The sequence below is a fragment of the Anabrus simplex genome, chromosome 10, assembly GCF_040414725.1.
Source record: "Anabrus simplex isolate iqAnaSimp1 chromosome 10, ASM4041472v1, whole genome shotgun sequence".
In the NCBI taxonomy this organism is placed as follows: domain Eukaryota; kingdom Metazoa; phylum Arthropoda; class Insecta; order Orthoptera; family Tettigoniidae; genus Anabrus; species Anabrus simplex.
The window spans coordinates 12710254-12735582 of NC_090274.1; the positions used below are offsets into that span (position 1 = coordinate 12710254).

General features: G+C 40.4%; 2 protein-coding genes across 5 annotated transcripts in view; one reads left to right on the forward strand and one right to left on the reverse strand.

The window, feature by feature from the left end:
- The window catches only part of LOC136882185 (zinc finger protein 84), a 120308-nt gene that overhangs the window by 25199 nt on the left and 69780 nt on the right, over nucleotides 1–25329 (forward strand). The gene's annotated exons all lie outside the window — the stretch shown is intronic.
- Nucleotides 937–23577, reverse strand: LOC136882211 (TLC domain-containing protein 2-like). Its single transcript, XM_067154776.2, has 6 exons — nucleotides 23114–23577; nucleotides 19029–19111; nucleotides 14998–15080; nucleotides 11178–11349; nucleotides 7549–7653; nucleotides 937–1091 (listed from the first exon to the last, which is right to left on the reverse strand). The coding sequence occupies exons 1-6, from the start codon at nucleotides 23314–23316 to the stop codon at nucleotides 937–939; spliced, it is 801 nt and encodes a 266-aa protein (XP_067010877.2). The 5' UTR covers nucleotides 23317–23577.

Below are 25329 nucleotides of genomic sequence, written 5' to 3' on the forward strand. Positions count from 1 at the left end.
TTTGCCATTGCAGATCAACCTGGGTCTCAGAGGAGAGTCTATGGCAAAGGAAGGTGCAGGTCTGCTGTTATAGTGTCCAACCACATGAGCACTAATGGTGATGGGAAAGTCACTGGATGCTCACTGGGCCTACGAAACGTAACTGCACCCAGTTGACAAGGTATTCTGGAATGCCATGCTGCTCTCACATATGAGGTCATGTCAACGTAAAATATATAATCTATAAATTACCTTGTGTAGGCGTATTGACAACATTTACTATTGGTCACTTTACCCCTCAATCTCATATCGTGAGTCACAGTCCCGTCCGTTGTGTTCAAAATGGATGCGACTTAGAAGCTTTCGGAGACCACTGCTTCTAGTATGAGGTTCCAACCAGCCACAATCTTCAGTGACATTTGCGGTAGCGCATCTCTTGTACCTCCAGAGAGGTGCGAGAAGTGGATGGAGGTCAATGATTCACTGCCTGACCCACAGTTCCCATAGCTCCATGGATAAGACTGACAGAAGTAGAAGAGGTAGAAGACACATTGGTTTGAATCTCATGGATGGTAAATATCAAAGAGGTTTCCTATATATTTCAACTTTACCCTCACAAAGCCCCGGTGTAGTCACAGCTGGTGAGGCTACAGGGAAGTACAACTGTTCATCATCAACAGTTCTTAGAATGAACGACTGCCAGCAGAGGTACGAGTTCAAAGCCACCAACCAACAAGTTGACGTCAAACTGCAATATGTTCCAACAGACAATAAAAAATAATGTTCCCTTGGATGTTAAATAAATACATCATTATTAAAAAAAAAAAAAGAAAAGAAAGCTCATGCCATTATCTTCTGGCTTGTACGATTATTCGTTGACAAGCTCCAATGATAAAGAGATGAATAAGTAGCGATACCGTTGGCAGGTCTCACAAACAGCAGCAGGGTCGTGTTTAGCTAGCTGTCCTTCACTTTCGCACTCTCGGCCCAATCTTGGTTGTCATCTAGCAGCACCTGCTTGGTGGCTCCCTGCCTTGCGGGTCGCCTCACGTAATCACCATTCATCACCCGCATGAACAGGACGATGTTCATCACCATGATGATGGACAGGGCTGAAATCAAAAGATACAAGTCGTTTTGTGACCTCCAGAACTGAAAAAGCACTGACAGAAAATATTGTGTGTGTATATATATATATATATATATATCTCCTTTGTCTTTATATAAATAAGTCCTATACGGAGAGAAAGAATTTGGTTGCTTGGCCCTGGAGTAGAAAAAGATATCTGTAAATTTCTCTGTTACACAGAAAAACATAGAATCATGGATATGTTTCTGGGTTTAGAAGACAAGAGAGTGAGTACCATACCCCTCTTAGTAGCCTCTTACGACATGCAGGGGTACAGATAATGCATCCTTTGACTCCACCCGTAGGGGAGATAAAGAGCTCTGATAAATCGAGAGAAATGCAGTACAACCCCGATTTTGCGTGACCACAATTTAGTGTAAACCCGCATTTAACGGAAGAAATTTCCAGTGGAAAATTCTAAATTCCCATGGAGGGAATTAGATATTTTTCACCAATAGAGCATGTCAAGGGAATTTAGAATTTTCCATTCGGAATTGCTAGGCAGGCAATAATTCCATTGTGGAGATTTATCTCCCGTATGCAGTTATCAGACTGTGCCTCATATATAGGCTTCTGATAAGCTTACCTGCATACACCCAGCGTCAGTGGGTAAGGTCTGACACATCCCACTCTGACGAGTCTAGTGTCAGACCTAAGACGAAACGCTGGTTAATAGAGCAAACGCCTGAAAAGAAATTTCCAGTCCCGAAAATTATTCCATATGTTCGATTTAACGTAATTCGCAGTAGGGCAAAACCTGCATTTAGCATTAAGGAAATGTTAAAATTCTGAAATACTTATTTCTATTCATTTTGGTTAGGGGACATTAAAAACCTATGAAAAGGGCGTCATAAGCTTGATAAGGATGATTCAAGGCAAAAGAGGAATTTCGAGTGCGGGCATTTAGGGCTAGTGAGATTTCGGACTCGAATACACATCCAACCACGACTGCTGTAGTACAGTAGAAAAGAACCCCCTTTATAATGACAAAATGTTTTTATAACCTTTGAAAATTCTTACATTAATCTGTGCAATATCCTTCGGATACAATGAGAACCCTTTTACTGATTCATACAGTACGTTATTATGGGCAAATTCAGGCGTGTAGTTTTTATCCATTATCAGTATTCATACACTACTCCAAAGTTTATACTGAATGCAATCTATCATCTTCCGTATCGATTCCTTGCTATAGTGAGCGAGTCGAACTTGAGCAAGCCTGAGGTCTCCTCACAACTCTGATGGGTGTAAACAACATCGGCAGAACATATTTTCACAATAAGTGCAATGACAGCATTGTTACCTCCTTAGAAATAAAGGCTGAACTAAAAGATTCCCTAATTTTAATATTATGTACTGAAATAAAACAAGAATGTGATACTTCTCCTTCTTAAGATACAGCGGTGTGCGTAACTAATTTCAGAGGTTAGGTTATGTGCTTCTGCATCTTGTTAAATTTCAGAAAGGCTGTTCCCAAGTAAAGTTATAGTGAAAATCTTACCATTATTCTACAGGCACCTTGAAATATGTTTTCATAATACGTGCGCGGTGAACTTAGGTTAGGTGACGCCGTTTGGAGTAAGAAAATGGAAATGTTTGCCACAAGCCTCTGGAGGGATGCAATTACAATTTTTAAGAATGAATGTTCAGACTATTGGAATTAGAAAATACGTGCTATACCTTTGCACGTGGACAAAGGCATAGTTGATTGGAGAAGCAATTGTCGCACTCATTCCACTGCATGTGAGCTCGAAGAAAAGTAGTACATCGCATTAATTTTATTTTATTTTCATTTATTACATTGAGAAAGTTTGGAAGAGTACGTAATCAAATTAAAATATGATTATCATATATGGTGGTATATATGTATATATGCTTATTTTATAAAATAGTGATTAACCCTTTCCCGCCCACATTTTCGCACCCCTTATCCCCAGGTTTCAACCTATTATTTAGGAAAAATTGAAGCAGAGCACACTGTTTCAGAAAAAGTTAAATATAATAACTATTGATCACAATGTATTCAAATTTTCAATAATATTAGAAAATATACCGTCACATCCATTTCTCTATTTCAACCCCCCACCAATCTACTGGTGATACTCGACACAAAGGTCGGTTGCATTTGTCGCGTTTTCATGTTATCAGAATCCCTCTAAACCAATAACCACATGATTTTGGAATTGGAATAATGCCCATGTATACAGCCTAAGATTGTTTCCCATTCATGTCTATTTTATTGGAATGTGCTTGTTTGAATGCTACATTGATTTATATGCCATTGGCTATGTCACTGAAGAGTTTGTCCTCTCCTAATGTACGTAAAAAAACAATCTATTTCTCGTAATAGTCTTGCCAAATTATGTACAGGTTCAACGTCATTCTTATCATTCGGAGTAACAAAACGAAATGTTTGTGTTACCTGAATTGCCGCGGTATCGCCATAAGGTCCAATTTCTTAATATCCGTTTTAACTTACCTATATCACTGTTATCTCTAAAATTATCTTCAGCCCAGTTTCAATATCGTAGCATTCAATCCCGCCATGTTTACGAACGAAACAGCTGACCCACGCTCGTGGAAGTTCAAGACCATTGCCTAGGCAACGTCAAGACAAACTATCACACTTCTTTTATTTCCTAAGCCTTGTACATTGTATTGCGTGTTAATAAATGACTTACAAACACTTCACTGCCAAAAGAAATTATAAAACTATCGCACAGATCGCAGACGTGTGCAGATAATGCAGTCGGGCGCTCAGGACAGAAAGACAACGTGAACAGGCGGAAAGGGTTAAATAATGAGAAATGAAGGCAAAAGGCGTGGTGCAATACAGGAAGTCTTCTCGTAGTGGGGAAAAGTCCCAAGCTGTACAGCTTGGAGATAAGGTGCTGCATCTTGCAGCAGCAGTCGGTGTCAGTATTCATAGTGAGAGAAATGGAGCAAGAGGTAGGACCATCGCGTGTAGTGAAGCACAAAAGAGGAAAACCGCTCCTAAGTGACCATAGGCAGTGCATCGTGAATGTGTCCAATAAACTAAGTGAACAGAATCCAGGTTTAGTCGTTTATTCAGAAGTTCAGATCTTCACACTGTTGTATGCAATACGCAGCCCTGTACGTCCGAACACAAGACGTTGACGGGGTGGAGGTCGCTACTACACGCTCAGCGAATCACAACTCTTTCTTTGGCGGAGGCGTGGACATGCCATGTTTACATCAGGATTAAACTCTCGTGAAAAGACATATAATAAGTAGGCAGCTGCTTTGAAAACATCTGCGAAAATGTTTAAACAAATCAAATGCTGTTTCATACCGATTTTAATGTGTTTCTGTGTGAGTTTGGTATCTTTCCCGAATTTTATGGAAAATCCTGTATAACATTATAAGAACAACCTTAAACCGAAGCGGTTTTGCATTCACCGACAACAATTTGTCAAAATGAAGCACAAACCATAACTGCAGTACAGTGTGTAGGGTAGATATTTCCTTGTTTTATTGCCGACATTGTGTAAATAATGTATGACGGTACGATTTATGTTAATACAGGCAAAGATCTCTGGAAAAGGTGTGCTTTCTACTGAAACCTCGTTAAAAAATCAAGTCCCTGTAAAAAGAAGTTATACAGGGTTTCTATTGTATGTAGCATCAAGATCAACGTCCAACAAAATGGCCATAAACATTCACAAGATACGTATTATGAGAAAAATTCTGCTGCTTTTGGTGACGTTACCATGTCTAAGGGGGCTTTGCTAACGTGAGTCAAAGACAGAGGAAACTCATTTAAACTTGTACCTACTGTATTCAGGGAATTCCTATATCCCTATTACAGACTTTGAGCGCTTGCAGTGGGGACCAAGACGGTTAAGTTGAGCACAGGAACTTGTGTCCGGAAATGCACTGTCTTTCTGCTACCTGTAAATAAACCACCACAGCACACGTTCAAATCTCCCGCGTTTTTTCGGCGCCACTGAGTAGAGTGCGTAAGTCATTGAATGATCACGTGATGCCCCATACCCCTACAGGTTTGTTGTCATTCCATACCATTCAGTTGAGCATGTGATCCACATGGAGATGTGTTGTACTTGTGATTTTCGTTCATACTACAGTACAGCAGTAATTCTTCACTACGTACACAGCAGTAAGCTGTATGTATAGTAGTTCATCTGCACCAAAGATCTGGGCAATAGTGGATAGGTCGTAGTGGTCCTATTGCTTGGCCTGCACGTTCACCCGACTTGACACCGCTAGACTGTGGGGTCGTATAAAAACTTGATTTACGAGACCCCTGCGGAATCAGAGGAAGATCTACTGGCGCAAGTTATGGCTCTGGCGGATGTTGGAGGACCAGGTATTGATGATCGTGTGTATGAGAACATGATACGTAGGTACCGTCCATGTCTCTGTTGACGTCGGTAGTCATCACATCGAGCCCCACCTGTAATTCGACCCAGACGACAAGCAGCAGAGCGCCGAAAATGCGAGAGCTGTGAAATTGTGCTGTGGTGTTTTTTGGTTTTTTCCGTACGTTTCTGGACACAAGTTCCTATGATAAACTTAACAGTCTTGGTCCCCACTGCAAGCCCTCGAAGTCTGAATTCGAATTTAGAAACACCCTGTATAGAAGGCAGAAGACTTGGTACAGACAGAAGATGAACACTGGTTGTCTGGTTACCATGGTGTAGACTTTCTGTCCACACAAATTCTAGACAGAACCCCCAGCCCAAAAAACATATCCATGTTAAAAGGGTGCCACATACATGATGATAGGAGATATGTACAGCAGCAAATGCGCCTGTGAAGTTCAGACCAAAGTAGGAGAGACAGAAGAATTTGAAGATTTTTTTTTTTTTTTTAAAGTTGTTTTACATTGCACCGACAAAGATTAGTGTTATGGCAACGATGGAACAGAAAGGGGCTAGGAGTGGGAAGGAAGCGGTCATGGCGTTAATTAAGGTACAGCCCCAGAATTTTGCCTGGTGCGAAAATGGGAAACCATGGAAACCATCTTCAGGGCTGCCAACGGTGGGGTTCAAACTCGCTCTCTCCTGAATACTGGATACTGGCCGGACTTAAGCGACTACAGCTACTGAAGCTCGGTAATTTGAAATTAGAATAGGAAGAAGACAAGGGAGTGTGCTATCACATCTCCTAATTATAATCATCGTGCATGAAATACTTAAAGAAATTAAAAAGGAGAACAAGAGTAGGAACCAGGGGCGAATTTGCCATACATGCGATCGATGTGTTACATCCCTTTTATTTTCAACGAAAAATCAATATTAATTTTTCATATTTTAATGGAAGTTATTTATATAAAATTCAAACACACAGTTATCGATACTCAGAGACGGATGAAACAAGCTTCACCGGCTAGTGACCGCTACTAATTGCCAAACTACTCCAGAAATGGCAACACGTGCATTGGACTCTTGTTGTTTGTTGATCTCTTTTGTGGGGTTGGAATGCGGATCGAACAGCCACATCCGTCAAGAGGGCGGTGCAAGGTGGAATCCTGGAAGTCATCGTGGGTGGCCGGGATTTATTTGCTATTTCGTGAAATACTGGTTTTCTTGCTTGTGAATGGTTCTTTTCTTGTGCTATAAATGATGATACATGACAAAAGTGTGTTGTTGTAATATAAATTATTTAGTTTCATGTGCTTGTAGTGTAAATATCAAGAAAATGCGGGAATGATGTGATTTTGAAATAACATCACACCAATCAGAGAGTAGTTCAGCAGGGTCACGCGTTTCTACCGCGCAATCCGAAGTGTATTCTAACCACTGTGTAATTGAACGATTATTAAGAGAACCATTTAGTATACTTTATTTTACGGAGAAAAACAGAATTATAAATGAAGGACAAGCGCGACCAACTCTGAATGTAACTACACAACTTAAGTCATGTGTTCATCATTTCAACAGAATTATTTATGAAACAGAGCATTGGACTGGTGGATGCGAGATCTTAAGTAAACTTTTCTGTTGGCCTTGTTTGTTGTTTTCTCTTGGAAAATGTGCTTGGAATGACAGTCTTTTTGCGGTGATATCTGCAATTTTTTCGGTTACATCCCCTAAATCAGAACTCAAGAGTTGCCACTGGAAGGAACGTTAAAATCTGTTGATGGCATTGTGGTGTTAGTTGAAATTGACAAGGAAGTTGAAGAATAGGCAAACATATGGAACGAGGTGATTGAAGACTGGGGAATTAAAATTAACAACGAAAAGATCAAAACTGTTCTTCTTAGACGAGTATTAAGGACTGGAAGAGATGTAACAGTTCCTGAACCATTAGAGGCAGTAAGAACATTTCAGTTCCTTGGGAGTGTGATACGACACACTAACGATGTCCTTCTGCACTTTGAGAGGAGAGTCTCAAGTTGTTCAGAACTATGGCATGGGAAGCAACAATGCCTGGAAACAATGACGCTCTTTACTTACACACAATCCCAGTGGTGAAAGCTGTGCCAGTCAGTTCTTCCTTGTGCAGCACGAGCCAGCGGAACATCCAGCCCAGCGTCAATATCCGGAACACCAGAAAGGTCCCTGAAATGAACAAATATTGTACAATGCATACAAATTTTTCTCCACCATTCACTCTGCATGTATGTTTCTTCCTTAATTTATGAATGCTTGCTTGGTCTGCCAGTGGATTCTATTTTTCCTGTTTCGATGTGACAATATCCAGCTCTGCAGGTCTGCATGCGTGGAAAGTTGGCATTGTGAAAACCAGCCTTTCTACCACAGGCTGTTTGTGGCAACCTATTAGTGATACATTTAATATTCTGATATTGCTAGGTCTTCAGCTAAATTCTACCAGAATAAATTTAGCACAATAATGCAACCCTTCCTTGTTGGCATCTTGTGCTTTGGCCCCTTGATTATGTGCACTCAGGACACTTTGAAGTACAGTGGCCAGTGAATGCATCGGAGGATTTAAAATATTCTCGTCTTATTTTGTTTACAAACAGGCTAAAAGCAAATAAAAGTGACATTATAGCAAAAGCAAGTACAGTTTGAAAATAAGTAACTGTGAAAAGTTTGTGAAAATGGTCTTGAAATAATCAGTGATTTGACCGTGTAAATATCAATCTCAACCCCTCGTGTGGGGTATCGTTAGAAAGCTCTAAGCTCAAGATGATAACGGTTGCCCTGCTACCTTTACAGATGAAGCCATGCAGGGTTGAAAATATGAGAATTTCTAAATGAACATCATATTGATTTCTGAATGTTAATTCTGGCCAATTCTGGTCTATCACCAAGTAGAGAATCCTACGCCCAACTTAATGGTACAACTGCGGTAGACTGAAGACGATTAGGGCAGAAGCGACATGATGCACTGAAATGAACAAATATCGTACAATGCATACAGTTTTACTTGAAACTTCTCTCCAGCATTCACTCTGCATGTACGTTTCTTCCTTAATTCCTTAATTTATGAATGCTTGCATGGTCTGCCAATAAATTCTGAAACATACGTTTGGGCTATATCCATCCGTTGTTGGTAGGCAACCAGGCAGATAATTTGGTTCACAATAAATAACAGTTGTAAATATAAAATCAATGCAGAGAAACAACTCAACAACATGGGGAAGATAGCCACAAAAGTAAGACTATGGATCGCCTATGACAAGACAAAGACTCTGACTGCCACTAGGGATTGGAAAACATCAGAATCCACTGTGGAGAAGGTGGAAAAGTTCAAGTACCTTAGAGGATATGTAACACAAAGGAACAGGAGGGAGTGAGAGGATAAAAGAGTGTGTAAAAGCGATGAGGATGACCTACCTTGAGACCAGAGAAGTGTACAATTAAAAAAAACCTATAGACGGATGTGAATATTGGACACTAGAAGGCAACAGTGAGGAATGTGGTACTGTGTGCAGCCGAAACAATGGCACTAGGAAGGCATGGGGCAGAGTAACTCGAAAAAGAAGACAGGAAAATCCGAGGAACATACTGAGGCCATGGTGGGAACGAAAATCAAGGGACGAACTGAACTGAAAAATGATGAAGATCTCAGAAGAAAAGAGTTAAAAGAGCAAGATTTGCTGGACATCAAGAGTACTGGAGGCAAGGGGTACGTTTTCCCGGAATATGCGCTCAAATTACGTGGTCCCGCGAACATCGTAATTACATCACATTGTAAAAATCCCGCATTATCCATTCCTCGAATAAACGATTTCCCAGATCAACCATCCATAAATTCCAGTCCAATCAACGCTAAATCCTCGATCAATCGTTTTTTAATAAACTGTATCTCACGAAAGGATGGCTATGGCATACCTATGGAACTTGGCGTTTATGCCCCGTCATTGCGATAATTAGAGCAAGTAATGTATCGGTACTGGAAAAGCGATCGGCGGTGAACTTGCATAACGGACCACCTTAGCATCGCATTGTTTAGAGAATCTTGGAAAATCATAGAGCAGAGAGTGGTCACAACAATTATAAGGAGACACGGCGCATTTCGACAGCTCTGCTTGAAGACGGAACAAGTTTCGTCAAATGTTCGCACTTATAAAACGTCCACATTATGTCCATGGTTAGATGTTTATATTTTAAAATTTTTTTCGATTGTACTACCAAGCAGGCAGGAATCGAAACTGCTTCTTAACACAAATTTAGTATTTTAATATTATCGTACGCGATTATGTTAGCGAGACCAGAACAGATGTTGCACCTTACATTAAAAAAGAAAGCCATGGGAGGTCTTGGGATTGCCTATTACTGTTTAGGTCCTAATGTAAGACTGGGAATTTTACATTTTCGTGTTAAAATACCAAAACCGCAGTCGTTTTATTTGCGCACGTTACCGGTACATTTAAATGGTTTGTATCATTTCCAACTCGTACTGATATGTGCAGCGAGCGCGCTTTCCAGATGACCTCAAGGTCAAGAATAACCGTAATTTCTGAAGTTTTCATGATATTTCTTTTATCTTTCCAATTTGATTGGATTAGTGACGAGCAGAATTGAATATAATGCATTTGAGAACTTTTGAGAATCGATACTTACTGTCAAAACCATGTTTTCGAGTTCAACATAACCTTTAAAAGTCGATGTAGGCCTAATTTACGCGGTAACGGTACAAGATTTCCAGAAACTGACTACAAACAGTATACCGGAGACCAAATTACAATGAAAGATTAAGAAAAGAAGGGATTTCGCCATCATGTTGGGCGCTTTTGTATCTAATGTGCTTTATTTTATTAAATGAGAGAATTAAAAACTACTTGTGGTCGACTGTCGTTTGGCTTGGCGTTATTAGATTTTTCAAAGAGTATGGCTAATCAAAGTTGCTGAACTGAAAGAAGTTTTCACGGGAAACTGACGAAGATTCCCCTGTAAAATTGAATATAAAGTATCGACATTTTGAACTCGTGTACCGGTAATTAGTGCGGTTTCGCGGTCTAACATGCGTGCCTCTCATCCAGAGGGCCCGGGTTCGATTCCGACCAGGTCAGGCAGTTTTACCTGGATATAAGTTTGGTTCCAGGTCCACTCACCCTTCATGATTACCTTTAATTGAGGAGCTATTTAATGGTGAGATGGCGACCCCAATCTAGAGAGCCAGGAATATCGGCCGAGAGAATTCGTCACAATGACCATGCGTCACCTCGTAATCTGCAGGTCTTCGGGCTGAGCAGCAGTTATTTGGCAGGCTAAGTCCCATTGGGGCTGTAGTTTTGTTTGGTTTAGGAGTTTTTGTAAGATTATAATTATACATATTTCATTTTTGTGATGTTTAGCCAAATTGTTGATGGTTTTCATTCATTCCCGGATTTTCCGTTTTCCCGCGTTGTACGTTTTATTTTCATGGTCCCTCGAAAAACGGAGAATCGAGGTTCCACTGTATTTATTTATTTATTTATTTATTTATTTGACAGTTGCCCACTACTATGGCGTTTGTCTCTCTCTGTGGTTATCATCAGCTACGTAATTTTGTTTTTGTGGTCAAGAGGGGGTATCAGCATCTGTTAGGAGCCTGTCACTAAAGTGTTACACTTGTGTGCTGTAAAAATGTTAAGTATTGTAAATTTAAGCCGAATGCTGAGGAAGTTACTCACCCAAGTTAAGGAAGCTGTTAAACCGATACAGAAGTCCCGTCTTGCTAACGCTGTGGATCAGCAGCAGTTGGCGGATGTGGAGGAACACGCTGTTCACCTCCACCAGAAGCGCTACCAGTCCATAGCCTATGTAGTATCGCGTGGAGACAGACAAGCCGAAGCAAATGATGACCTGAAAAAATAAAGTACGTATGACAATTAAGAAAAAATATGTAGAGAAATTACAATGGCATGACAAATAACTTGAAGAAAAATATTTATTACAACATTATAATTTCTGGTCCATCCTTCATTTCAGCTAACTTTTTTATTTTTTTATTATTTTTACAATTTGCTGTACGTCACACCGACACGCACAGGTCTTCTGGCGATGATGGGATGAAAGGGCTGAGAGTGGGAAGGACATGGTCGTGGCCTTAATTAAGGTACAGCCCCAGCATTTGTCTGGTGTGAAAATAAGTAACCACGGAAAACCATCTTTAGGGTTGCCGACAGTGGAATTTGACCCAATGCAAACTGATAGCTACATGACCCAAACGCCCGGTATTTAATAATAATAATAATAATAATAATAATAATAATAATAATAATAATAATAATAATAATAATAATAATGTTATTCTCTTTACGTCGCACTAACTACTGTTATGGTTTTCGGAGACACCAAGGTGCCGGAATTTAGTCCCGCAGGAGTTCTTTAACATGCCAGTAAATCTACCGACATTAAACTGATGTGTTTGAGCACCTTCAAATACCACTAGCTGAGGCAGGATCGAACCTGCCAAATTAGGATCAGAAGGCCAGCGTCTCAACCATCCGAGTCACTCAGCCCAGCGCTCGGTATTTCAGCTGACTCCTTTCCTCCTGACTGAGAAGAAACCATCCAAATCATTGCAGACCCCTCTGGCAACAAGACATCAAGCAAGGATTCCATAATTGCTGAACTTCTAACAATGGCTGTTCCCAATTTTGTTGCCAAAATGGAAAAAATGTTTTATGATACATGGGAATCAGAAACTATTCCCAACGAGTGGCAATCAGCTCTTATACATCCTCTCCGTAAAAGAAAAGACAATGAAGCAGATGTCAGTAACTGCAGAATCATATCTCTTATTTCAGTTGCCTGTTGTTAATCTGAAGATTCGGGAATATCATGCCGACTTCCATAAGACCTGTTCCTGCAGCAAACAGAACTAAAGAATATCACCAAAATCCTTTTAACTCGGATAACACTTAAAAGTAGGATAGGTCATAATATGGAAATCAAGTTGGAATTTTAGGGGTAAACTGAGGACTTAGGGATTTTCCCATGATTTATCATGGGAAATGTTTGATAAATGTCCAAGTTATTTAAGAAAAGACTTGTACAGAATTGTTAGAGAATCTGCCACCTGGGCGGCAGTCCTAAATGCAGATCAATGATGACGTCTGCTCTATCGCTATTTTACATTCTGGGTGACATCTTTACCCCACACTAAGCTTCTAACATTTGAGGAGCATCGTTTCAAAATGTATTAAATGCAGTCAGGGTCAGAATATGTTTTGATGCTGTTTCCCGCCAATTAGGATATGCTCTTTAACGCTGTTGAGTTAGATCGTGTCATTTCGTATTCTTTCCCATAGGAATTCAGTGCTGAAAAACATGATTCGGAACAAATCGTATTATGTGCACCACGGCGAACGGTTCAAAACGTATTACTGTATATTCATGATAATGTCTCCCAGCCTGCATTTATCCCGCTCTTTTGTTGGCTGTTCCCGCTATTTTTATATCGTACTTGACAGTTTGGTATTGCTTGCATGCCCTTTCACTTTCGATCGCCATGGAAGGCTACTTACCCGTAGGAGAGTGTTTCCGCAGACCTGAAAGTAAAAAAGTGGATCTTCCAGAATATTTTCTGTACACAGTTCAACATTGGGTTTGGGACACCATCCAGGGATGCTTGTGGTTACTGCGCTCGAATGCTCTTTCAGATTAAATCTGAAAAAGATAGTGCTAAAAAGAACCGTTTACTGGCTTGATTTGGGAGCGGATAAAATTTGCTCACAGGTTTTTCACAAACTTATGAGGGAACGACCTGCTAACACAATGTTCTTCTGCTTTGATATGCAACAGGTACAACTGCTTCCTAAATTATCAATTGGTGAAGCGTTCTATTCGTGTCAAATATCATTTTATGCACTGTATGTTAGCGATGTCAGTATTCAGAATCCAAAATTGTATGTATGGAATGAGACTGGGGCTGGAAGAGGGCTGAACGAGGTGTCATCAGCTCTTACTTCGTTTTTATATGAGGTAAATTTCGATAAATCGATCACCTGTATCAGGCTGTTTGCAGATGGATGTGGAGGCCAAAACAAGAACATGCAAGTTATTCATGCTCTAGTTTACAGGCTACAAACCAAAGCACCCGCTAAAATTTCCATCATTGTTGTCATCTTTCCTGTCAGAGCACATTCCTTTTTATCTGCAGACAAGGTTTTTGGTGATGTAGAAAAGTTTCTTCTTAAGTGCTCTGTCATCGCTACTCCCTAGTAATAACGAGAGATCTATCAGTCTGTGGGGACTGTAAAACATCTTGGAAAATAATGGGTTATAGTGGACTAAAAGATCCTCGCCAAGCATTTTAAGAAATTGGACAGGATTAAAGAAATGAAGACGGTGATTCTGAAGAAAAGCGACAAAAGTGGTCAGTACCACGTTACAGTAAAGATGGAACTGACGTACAGGTTTGATGACCCCTCAAAGCGATTCGTAACCCTTCTGAAACAAGGCATAAGGCTGGGCCAGGTACATGAACCTCCCGTAATCGATAAACCGAGAGCATTACCTGACGCTAAAAAACTGGATGTCAAGAACCTGCTTAAGGCCAGATTTGGAGACAAGTGGAAGGAGTTCGACAGTTTACAATTTTATGTTTCAGCACTAAACATCGGTTCAACGTCAGATACTGGTAGGCCGACCCATGATGACGACTGTGACCGTTTGCTTGAGAAAGAAGGATTACTTGCAAGACTGTAAACATCCGTATAGCATTAACAATGTGTTAATAACAACTTAATTTACTATACACGATGCGCTGTACCTAACAATAAAGTCAATAAAATTCTTTGGAATCAAATGAACGTTTCAAATAGTATTATGTGAAGAAAAGGTTACATCAAAACGTATTTTGTTCAGTGAATTGGTTCAAAACGTATTTAGGTGAAAATTTATAATTAGAATTACGCCTTCATATATTGGGAAATGATCTGAATCATGACTGATTCTGGAACATAACCTCAATACCTAGATTTTGCCGTTTAGAATTTTGACATGTCTTATTTTGTTAGAAAATAAAACATTTTTTTTCTTTTTTTTTTTCTTTTTCATTTCCTGTAAAGTTATAATCTGTGCACTTAATACGATTTGAAATGATGCTCCTCATTTGTGAGGAATGCTTCTGCTCACTTATTTCCTTATCGTTCCTTCCATTTTATTGTATTAAGCTGTCTAGGTACTTGAAGCTCTTCATCTTCCTCAGTTATTCCCCACCAATCGTAACTCCAATTGTTAGTCTCTCTATCTCATTCTCTTTGTACTAAATATCATGCAATATTCTTGTATTATTTCATTCCATCCAACTAACACCTCCTGGACTTCCTCCTCCCTACTTCTTCACATCATCTGCAAACATCACTGCTTTCTTCTCCAATTTTCTCTGGCGCTGTCATCACTACTAGAATGGAAAGTAATGGTTAGAGAGAGCATTTCCTTGTTTCAAACCAGCCACCTGCCAGTGAGGAATGCAAATCAAAACTAATGCAATTCCTTACTTACAAGCACATGGTGGATCATCAGCTCGTAGCTGCTTCTTTTGCGGTGGTTCAGTAACATGTCTGCCAGGTCATATGCAAAGTACCCTGCAACAAAAATAAAATGTTAAGCGATTTAAACAAATATATTTTCCTAGCCCATATTTCATGTCCCTAATCAAATTCAGGATTGAAATGAATAAATTCCTACTTTATTTGGACATTCCATACCTTCATATTAACAGGCTCTCTCCTCACAATCCTAGTTCATCAACATCTATCTGTTCCTATCTTTCTATTTTATAGACGGTGAGCCTCTCTTCTACACCAAAACATAGGGAGGTAAGTAGGGCGATGAGAAAGAGGATAGGATAAATCATCACTATTTAGGGCTGACGAGTGCAGCCTGCGGGACACAGACTTGCTTTGCTTCGTTGGCCAGCCGAGTGGGTGCTGACTAAAATTTCTTAGGCCGCTGAACGTGGGTTCTCACCCGGTCGGCGGGCCTTCCATAGGGAACGGGTCCCTCCAACCTCCATCGTCACATCTCCATTTCGTCCGCTGCCGAGACCAGCAGGACCGTATGAGAGGTGTACGACACAACATTCTCACGCCCGAGTAATGGCGAGCAGTTACCATATACGGCATGGATGGAGTTTTCTCCCCTGTTCGAAAATCTGACTACCTCTGCCAGGTTTGAACCTGTTATCTTGGGGTCTGGAGGCCGACACTCTATCGCTGATCCACAGAGCGAGCTATAGACTGGCATACTATTGCAAATGTCCAAGGTCCAATACACTTCGGTTTGCTAATTACAGTTTATTGAAGTTGGAGGATAATGCACACTGAGCTCTGTTGCCTCTGGCAAGCAAAACAGGTCTACTCTGCATTGCCCTGACTACCATGAAAGCTACTGCCATGCTGTCCGACCTTTGCCCATCGCAGTGCGCATGTACCACCAGGCCAAGCACATAAACTGTGCGCCAGACAATTCCAAGTGTCTCGCAGAGTATGTTAAAAAAAAAAAAAAAAAAGAACGATGGCGAGGTTCACAAATGCAGAATATGCTGATGATCATTACGGGTATGGTTTGTGTGATGGAAATGTCCTAGCAGCCATAAGGGGATATCATCATCGACTTTTGAATAGACGGCAACCTCACAGACGTGTAATTGAGACTGTGCACCACAACATAACATGGAGATCACTTGCTGAACACGAAGAATGGACTGCACCCCATTTCATTCACAACTTGTGCAAGCTCTTCAGCCCGGGGATGAACAAAAAGGTTCCATTATATTCAGTAGTTGCTGCATACACTTTGTAATGAGCCCAACTTTCTTAATCCAGTATTGAGGTCGAATGAGTCACAATTTATGAAGGATAACAATAAAGCACACATATGGGCTCTGGAGCGTTCTCATTCTGTGCGATATTCCTCCTACCGGGAAAGATTTTCAGTTCCTACTGGGGAATGATATTTACCATCACTCATTTTCAGACTATTGTTTTGATGCGGTCACCACTCCCAAAGGCATTTTGGAGCTACTGCCAGCAATTATTCTGGTTGTCTCTTACATGGGGAACAGATGCTGCTGATGAATAGTGTAATAGGCTGCCTCTTCTGCACTCTCCACTGTTTTGAAGTCCATCTTCTCCACTGCAGATTTAGTTGAGGTCTTCACTCATAACCTTGAGCTGGGGCCCTTACCAGCGGGTCAGCCTTATATTAACATATGTATCAGAGACTTGGACACTGACAGCAAGAGATGAGAGTAAAATTCAGGCCAGTGATATGCAGTTCCTGAGGAGTATGGTACGGAAGACAAGGGAGACAGAATAAGAAATGTTGAGGTTAGAAAAGTAATAGGGGTAGAAAAACTGAGAGATAGGATGGAGAAGAATAAATTGAGATGGTCTGAACATGTTATGGGGATGGAAGAGGGAAGGATACGAAAACAAGTGTTGGCTAAGAGAGAGGCCCAGAGCAAGATCGATACTCTGCCCGACCCCATGGCACAACAGCCCCGAAGGGCCATGGCCTACCAAGCGACCGCTGCTCAGCCCGAAGGCCTACAGATTACGATGTTGTGTGGTCAGCACAATGGATCCTCTCGGCCTTTATTCTTGGCTTTCTAGACCGCAGCTGCCATTTCACCGACAGACAGCTCCTCAATTGTAATCACTTAGGCTGAACCAGACCTCGGATGCAGGTAAAATTCCCTGACCTGCTGGGAATCAAACCTGGGTCCTCTGGGTAAGAGCGGCACACCACCCCTACACTATGGGGCCGCCTCTGTCAAGAACAGTATAAGAAAACAGAAGACTAGAAAGGAATACAATTACTGAAGAGGAATGGTGGAAGGAGAGGCAACGGTGGAGAAGTACCATCAACATCCCGACCCGGGCAGGAGCTAGACAAGGGGAAATGAAAATGTTGATTGGGGAATGCTTGGATTACACTAAGTACTGGAAGGACGTCTCGATGGTAATTATTATCTTCGCTTCCTTGAAGAGATATTGCTGCGGTTGTTGGAGAAGTTCCTCTCATTGTACGCCACTCCGTGCGGTTTCAACAAGATGGCACACCTCCCCATTACTCTGCCCGTGTTCATCAACAGCTGAACACAAACTATTCCAGAAGATGGATTGGTTGTGGTGGACCAGTGACCTGATCCCTGCAAAAGACCTGATTTAACAGCATTTGATTTCTTTCTGTGAGGCTATATGGAGGAAACAATCCACACCACAGATACAAATTGTACAAAATTGTGTTGATTATCCTTCTAGTCAATACTCAATATTACATCCAATTAAGATGAAATTTTAGATAGACATGTTTCGACCTGGCATACATTCATCCTCAGTAAAATATCTATAATAAGCTAAAAACACTAGCCACACAATATGAACTGCTTGTTAAGAAGTTTTCCCCTAAAAAAACATGATGAAAATTAAAAGTATGAGGTGGTGGTCATTAAAACAGTTTTTTAACTGGAGGCCTTATTTGTTGCAATATTCTCGTTGTCTCCTGATGCAGTTCAAGTGATATCAGTAAAATGCTTAGATTACACTCTAAGTACTTGAAGAACATCTCAATGGTGTAATTATTATCTTCACTTCCTTGAAGAGATATTGCTGCGGTTTTTGGAGGAAGTTCCTCTCATTGTACGCCACTCAGGATTACCCTATGCCGGGTCGTAACATGTCTACCTAAAATTTCATCTTAATTGGATGTAATATTCAGTATTGACTAGGAGAAAAATCAACACAATTTTGTACAATTTGTAAGAAGTCAGCCTTTCTGGGCAAGCAATAATGTCTGCTCCATCGGATGGTGTTACTCATTAATTTGGAGCAACATGCTGTGGCTTATAAACTTAATTTTTGGATGGCGTTCATATTAACAAATGTTTCCCTATCAAAAAAATGACAACATAGTTACATGAAAATTTTATTGGTTCCCGATACAGCAGTGTTGGAGCTATTTTCCAACATAATCATCACCAGAATTGGGACTCTTGTCATATCATGGGATCAACTACTCGATGCCGGTATCACAGAAGTCTGCTGCCTGGGAATAGAACCAGTGCGTGACAATCGTCTTCAGCTCTTTGTCCGTATGAAAATGCTGACAGGAGAATAGAAATTTCTTGAGGTGCAAGAAAAGTTGAAAATCACTGAGAGCAATATCATGACTGTATGATGAATGATCAAACACCTCCCGACTGAACTCCTGCAGAAGAGTTACTGAGCACCGACCCGTATCTGGGCGAGCATTAACATGGATCAGCACAACACTTGCATCGAGCTAATGGCCCATCGCAATTTCCTGCTTTATCACAGAAAGAATACAAGCCGCCATTTTGAGCCACTCCTGCTGCGCTACTGACACCAGGCGGGACTTCTCCAGCTGGTATATGATTGCGACGTCATATATCTGTCGCGCTTGCTCATATTTCCCGGCTAAATACGCTTACTTTACAAGAAAAGAAATAGGGAAACTTCATTTCTGGATGGCCTACATACACATAAAAACGGTACCAGCTGCCATACCTGTTGATAGCGATATAACGCCATGAGCTGACACCGTATACGTTGAAATGAGATCTTCTCTTACTTCAGGTGTCTCCCAGAAACTGTAGACAGAAAGGAAATACATCATTAGCACTTTGAAACAAAATACAGTACTGGCAATGGTTCAGAGCACAATAAAACATTATTTTTCTGGCTTAGAATTGCATTGTTGAATGTGAAGTTGGAAATTACATTTTCGGAAGCAGAAGTAATTTGAGGAGTGAATGTTCACTCATAACACGGTCATTACAATATGCTTTTCACAAAAATTTAAATGACTATGTATTTTAAAGTTCAAAATTTAAAATTTAAAATTCATTTATTTTTCGATGAAAACCAGTGTGACTTCAGACCACAGAGGGGCTGTCAGGATCAGATTTTTAGTATGTTCCAGGTAACTGAAAAATGGTACAAGAGGAATAGACAGTTACATTTATGTTTCGTAGATCTACAGAAGACATATGGCAGAGGGTAAAGATATTAGCAGTACTGGGGAACTATGGGATAAAGGATAGATTATTAAAAGCAATCAAAGGCATTTATGTTGACAGTTGGGCTACAGTGAGGATCAATGGTAATTTTTTACCTTTGTTGTGTCCGACTCGTTGGCTCAATTGTCAGTGTACTGGTCTTCGGTTCAGAGGGTCCGGGTTCGATTCCTGGCCGGGTCGGGGATTTTAACCTTAATTGGTTAATTCCAATGGCTCGGGGGCTGGGTGTTTGTGCTGTCCCCAACATCCCTGCAACTCATATACCACTATCCTCTACTACAATAACATGCAGTTACCTACACGTGGCAGATGCCGGCCATCCTCATCGGAGGGTCTGCCTTACAAGGGCTGCACTCGGCTAGAAATAGCCACACGAAATCATTATTATACCTTTGTTGTTTGTAGTTTACATGGATCATTTCTGGAAAGGAATAAAGTGGCAGGGAGAGATTCAGTTAGACGCAAAAGTAGTAAGCAGTTTGGTCTATGCCGATAACTTGGTCTTACTGGCAGACTGTGCTGAAAGCCTGCAGTCTAATATCTTGGAACATGAAAATAGGTGCAGTGAGTATGATGTGAAAATTAGCCTTTCCAAGACTAAAGTGACGTACTAGGTAATAATAATAATAATTTCGTGTAGCTATTTCTAGCCGGGTGCAGCTCTTGTAAGGCAGACCCTACGATGAGGGTGAGCGGCATCTGCCATGTGTAGGCAACTGCGTGTTATTGTGGTGGAGGATAGTGTTATGTGTGGTGTATGAGTTGCAGGGATGTTGGGGACAGAACAAACACCCAGCCCCCGGGTCATTGGAATTAACCAATGAAGGTTAAAATCCCCGACGCGGCCGGGAATCGAACCCGAGACCCTCTGAACCGAAGGCCAGTACGCTGACCATTCAGCCAATGAGTCGGACATGTACTAGGTAAGAAACGTAAGATCATTTCTTTCTTTTATTTTTATCATTTTATTACGTCGCACCAATACAGATAGGTCTTATGGTGGCGATGGTATAGGAAAGGGTTAGGAGTGGGAAGGAAGCGTCCATCGCCTTAATTAAGGTACAGAATCAGCATTTGCCTGGTGTGAAAATGGGAAATCGTGGAAAACCATCTTCAGGGCTGTCGACATTGGGGTTCGAACCTACTATCTCCCGTATGCAAGCTTATAGCTTCGTGACCCGAACCACACGACCACTTGCCCGTCGTAAGAAAACTGAATGTCAGGTTGGGAATATACATCAGGAACAGGTACATCATGTCAAGTATTTAGGATGTGTATTCTCCCAGGATGATAGTAAAGTAAGTGAGACTGAATCAAGGTGCAGAAAGCTAACGCGATCAACAGTATTCTGTAAGAAAGAAATTGGTCCCCAGATGAAATTATCTTTACACCAGTCTGTTTTCAGACCATCTTTGATGTAAGAGAGTGAAAGATGGGTGGACTCAGGATATCTTATTCATAAGTTAGAGTTAACAGACATGAAAGTAGTGAGAATGACCATTGCTAAAGACAAACAGGTGGATGCAATGTCATGAGGTTAGTTAGGTAAGGGCTAGGAGTGGAAAAGAACTGGCCACGGCCTTAATTAAGGTATAGCGCCTGGTGTGAAGATGGGAAACCATGGAAAACCATCTTTAGGGCTGCTGACAGAGTGGTAGTTTGAAAAACTATTTCTTGAATGCAAGTTGACAGCGACATGACTCAAACTGATTATCACTCTTTTTGTATTCTCCAGTCTTGCCTATCTCCAACCTTACTCTATCCTCCACTGACAAAGACTGCAACCAAACGTTTGGACCCATGTTTTTTATGTGCACTGTATTATTGTGTGCTTCCATGGTAAGATCTCTCCTTCTTTTTATATCACTTTCAATGACCAACATACATAATTATGAATGGCTCCATGGCTAAATGGTTAGTGTGCTGGCCTTTGGTCACAGGAGTCCTGGGTTTGATTCCCCGCAGGGTCAGGAATTTTTACTATCATTGTTTAATTTTTCTGGCATGGGGGCTGGGTGTATGTGTCGTCTTCATAACTATTTCATCCTCATCACGACGTGCAGGTCGCCTACGGGCGTCAAATCAAAAGTCTTTGGCCACTCCTGGCACTAAAAACCATACACCATTTCATTTACCAACATACCTATGTTGTTCCATTCATCTCACATACTCGTCCATTCATCTCACACAACTTCATCCAATGGAAATTTTCCAAACTGTTGTGTACCAATTTTGTTGCATTGTTTATAGCCTGTGCTGGGTATTGTAAAGGGAACAAGGAAAAGGGTATTAGATAAACCATATCTGTTGGTTCAAACGTGCATGCAACTTCACAATTTTGTTATTTTTTTTTACAAGTAGCTTTATGCTACACTGACACAGATAGATCTTATGGCGAAGATGGGATAGGAAAGGGTTAGGAGTGGGAAGAAAACAGTTGTGGCCTGGTATGAAAATGGGGAAACCACAGAAAACAATCTTCAGGCCTGCCGACAGTGGGGTTCGAACCCACTATCTCCCGAATGCAAACTCACAGCTGCGCGCACCTAACCGCACAGACAACTCGCTCGGTAATCTTTTAAAAAAAGGAAGAATTGATTGATAAATTGATAGATTTGGGCTGAAATCAACATGAAAATATTTCCTTGGTTGAGAGAAGTAAAATATATGTTAATCATAACGGTGTAAAAATATATGTTAATCATACCGGTAGTTCCCGATTATATTCATTGGGTTAAACTACAGTATGCCATAAAATTCTCCTAGTTTGACAGAATTATTTTGAAAGCTTCAGCGACTGCTTCATCTTCAGTCACTTTGTAGGAATAGGCCTATTTCAACTTTCAGCGCTAAATATGCATAGCAGGTAACCTGCAGAAACATAGAGCAGCGCACCTCTCTAAACCTATACCCAGAGTATCGAAAAGGGCAAAATCGTCCTCTTAAATTTTACGAGTGAGGTTAATATAGATTATGCCAACAAATCATCCACTCTTGTATATTTTTATTTTAAAAAATATTACTACAAGGCAACCTTTTTTTTCCTTATGTAAAAACGATTGACTGAAATTGCTACGCACACTTCTATTAATGGGTAATGATAGTACTGAAAATGATATTCAAGCATTCCGACAGGACGATAAAACAATTTTATTGCTCCTAATTGATCACCTCAAATTCCGACAAAATATAGGTAATTTTCAGGTAAGTCCTAAGACTGGCCTGTATAATTACGTTATATCAAGTTCAGTCATTGACAACTCATTAATTATGGATAATTAAGGAAACGGGTTGCCATAGGTCTTGTAAAAAGGTTGTCCTTTTTTTAACACCAATAATTATTAAAAGGAAGTGTCACATAGTAGGTATGAATATAACATCAAATAAGTTTAATAAATTTCAACTCTTCTTAACTTTGAGGTTATCTTATATAGGTTGATATCGTCCATCACACAAATAATACACTATCGCACAGCGTATATTTTTTTTTTTTTGGTCATTTCAGTCGATGACGTGCTGTAGAGAATCAAATACGTAAATTTTGTAGTATGACAAGATATGAAGTAACTTACCATAAACATGACCAAAGTCCTGTGATAAGTGAGTGAATAAGTGAGTTCACTGTATTCCTCCATTTCCACTCTTGTTTTACATTTTGCTTTGCGGTGCGAGGAACAATAAAACGCAGTAGAAAGCTGTTCAGAGTGAACACGGCAGCACTCGCACACGCCCATAAATAACCTAAATTCGGTTCTTTCAACGTTGCTGGATCCATTGTGACTGAATTTAAGGCTTAATTCACTGAGAATAGCCACGAGTTGAACTTTGGTAGATTACATAACATCGGACTTACAAATCAATGTGCTGAGTTACATAAACAACAACAGGTTGTTTATGAGCATTTCGTCCACTTGTTGCTTCCGATATTAGGTACCGTAATTTAAGAGGTCATGTTCGACAGCATGTTTTTGCTTAGCTAGCTCGCTGTTACTCTGCAGTTTGACCACATTATCAAACCTTGTTCTAAAATAGGCTAATGTTGGGTTAATGGCTCTCTCTCTATGTGAGAGCTGTAGCCGAGAATCATATTAAAAAAAAAAAAAAAAAAAAAAAAAAAAAAAAAAAAAAAACACCAGCAAATATGTTGACTACGCTTATCAGCAAAGCAGTGATTCACGTCCTCGATCATTATTTAAATAATTTTCAATTATAAACAGTGTATTGACAAGGTGGACCAAACACATCTTTCTTTCTAATAAACTGTTTACCCTCCAGGGTTGATTTTTCCCTCGGACTCGCCGAGGGGTCCCACCTCTACCGCCTCAGGAGCAGTGTACCAAATACAGTAGAGACAATACACGACACTGAGCGAGATATCGAGGGACAGCTATTGGAGCTCACTCTAGCGGATAGACCTGAACGGTACTGATTCTGTCGTAAGAGCACGTGTATTTTTGTGTGAAGTTTTTGGTGTTATTTATGCGTTTTCAGTGAGATGGCATAATTAAATAGCAGCGTGTGTCATTCCTTGATATCTCCTCTCAACATGAGGGGAAAGGTATGTGCTGTGTTTGGCTGCAGTAATTACGAAGTAGAGAAAAATGCGCGGTCGTTCTTCAGGTTCCCTCGTGACAAGAACATGTAAGTAATATTGTGTTTGCATATATATTCTTCCAGTGACAGTGATTTTTATAGTACTTCATAATCTTCCTACCTGCTCGACCCATATTTTAACGGGCTTAAAATATAATACGCGTATTTTATTGTGTAGTGCAGCAGTTAACCTTCAATACCGACGTGTTGTTGTAGGTGTGATCTGTGGGTTTTGAAATGTCACAGAAGCGATTTGGATAAAGTGTACAAGAAAGAAGGGACGTTACGCTTGTGTAAGAATTATAAGATCTGTTCAGATCATTTCCAGGCCAGCGACTTTAAAAATACTATACAGCCAAGGGTATGTTACATTTTTACTCTAATTGTACGTAAATATTCCTCAAAGCATCACTATCGACAACATTTTCAAACTTTTCTTTCTTTTATCCCTCTTCTCAGATTAAAGCCGAGATTTTATAGATTTTCTTTCTGTTAGTAGGCTTCATGTTAAGAGGAAAATTGTCCAGCTATTAAATGTTAATTCATTGCATCATATGTGTAAGGAATGTGCCGATATTTTTATTGACAAATGTCTTAATGTGATGATACAATGTTTTCAAATGAGGAAAAAAGACAAATCCAACCGTAAAAGTTCAGGCAGGTATGCTAAAGCTAAAAAAGTAATGCATAAATGGAAGATCAAGCCATTTCACAGCAGTCCATTTCACACCTTGTTTATATGTCTAATTTCAGTCTTTGAATAATAACCTTTTAAATAATTCTTCATTCATTTATCCAGAATTGCTTTAGCAACTTCGAAGTTAATATCTCAATACCACTTTCTTTCTAGACGTAATTTATTTATCCATTTCCGTATATACATTTCCATTGATATTTGAATTTAGCGCGATTTGTTCAGGTCAAGTCACTAGGAGCGCCACCGTCGAATTGTCTCCCATTTTAGCAAGGCGAAATCCGTAAGTGTCGTGTATTGTCTCTACTGTATTTGAGTGTACTCAAATCAATCTCAATCCCCATGTAAACGTACTGATTGGGTCTGGGGGATACAACTGGGGAGGAGGACAAGTACCTCGCCTAGGTGGCCTCACCTGCTATGCTGGACAGGGGCCTTCCGACGGAAGGGAAGAGTGAACAAAGCGGCCGTGGCCTTAAGTTAGGTACCATCCCGACATTT

What these genes read in the sequence shown, in the direction of transcription:
- LOC136882211 (XM_067154776.2), bottom strand. Translation starts at nt 23,316, where the DNA reads ATGGATCCAGCAACGTTGAAAGAACCGAATTTAGGTTATTTATGGGCG. An exon ending in CGTTATATCGCTATCAACAG is followed by an intron (nt 15,081 to 19,028) that starts GTATGGCAGCTG and finishes TTTTTGTTGCAG; the next exon opens with GGTACTTTGCATATGACCTG. An exon ending in TAACAGCTTCCTTAACTTGG is followed by an intron (nt 7,654 to 11,177) that starts GTGAGTAACTTC and finishes TGTTCATTTCAG; the next exon opens with GGACCTTTCTGGTGTTCCGG.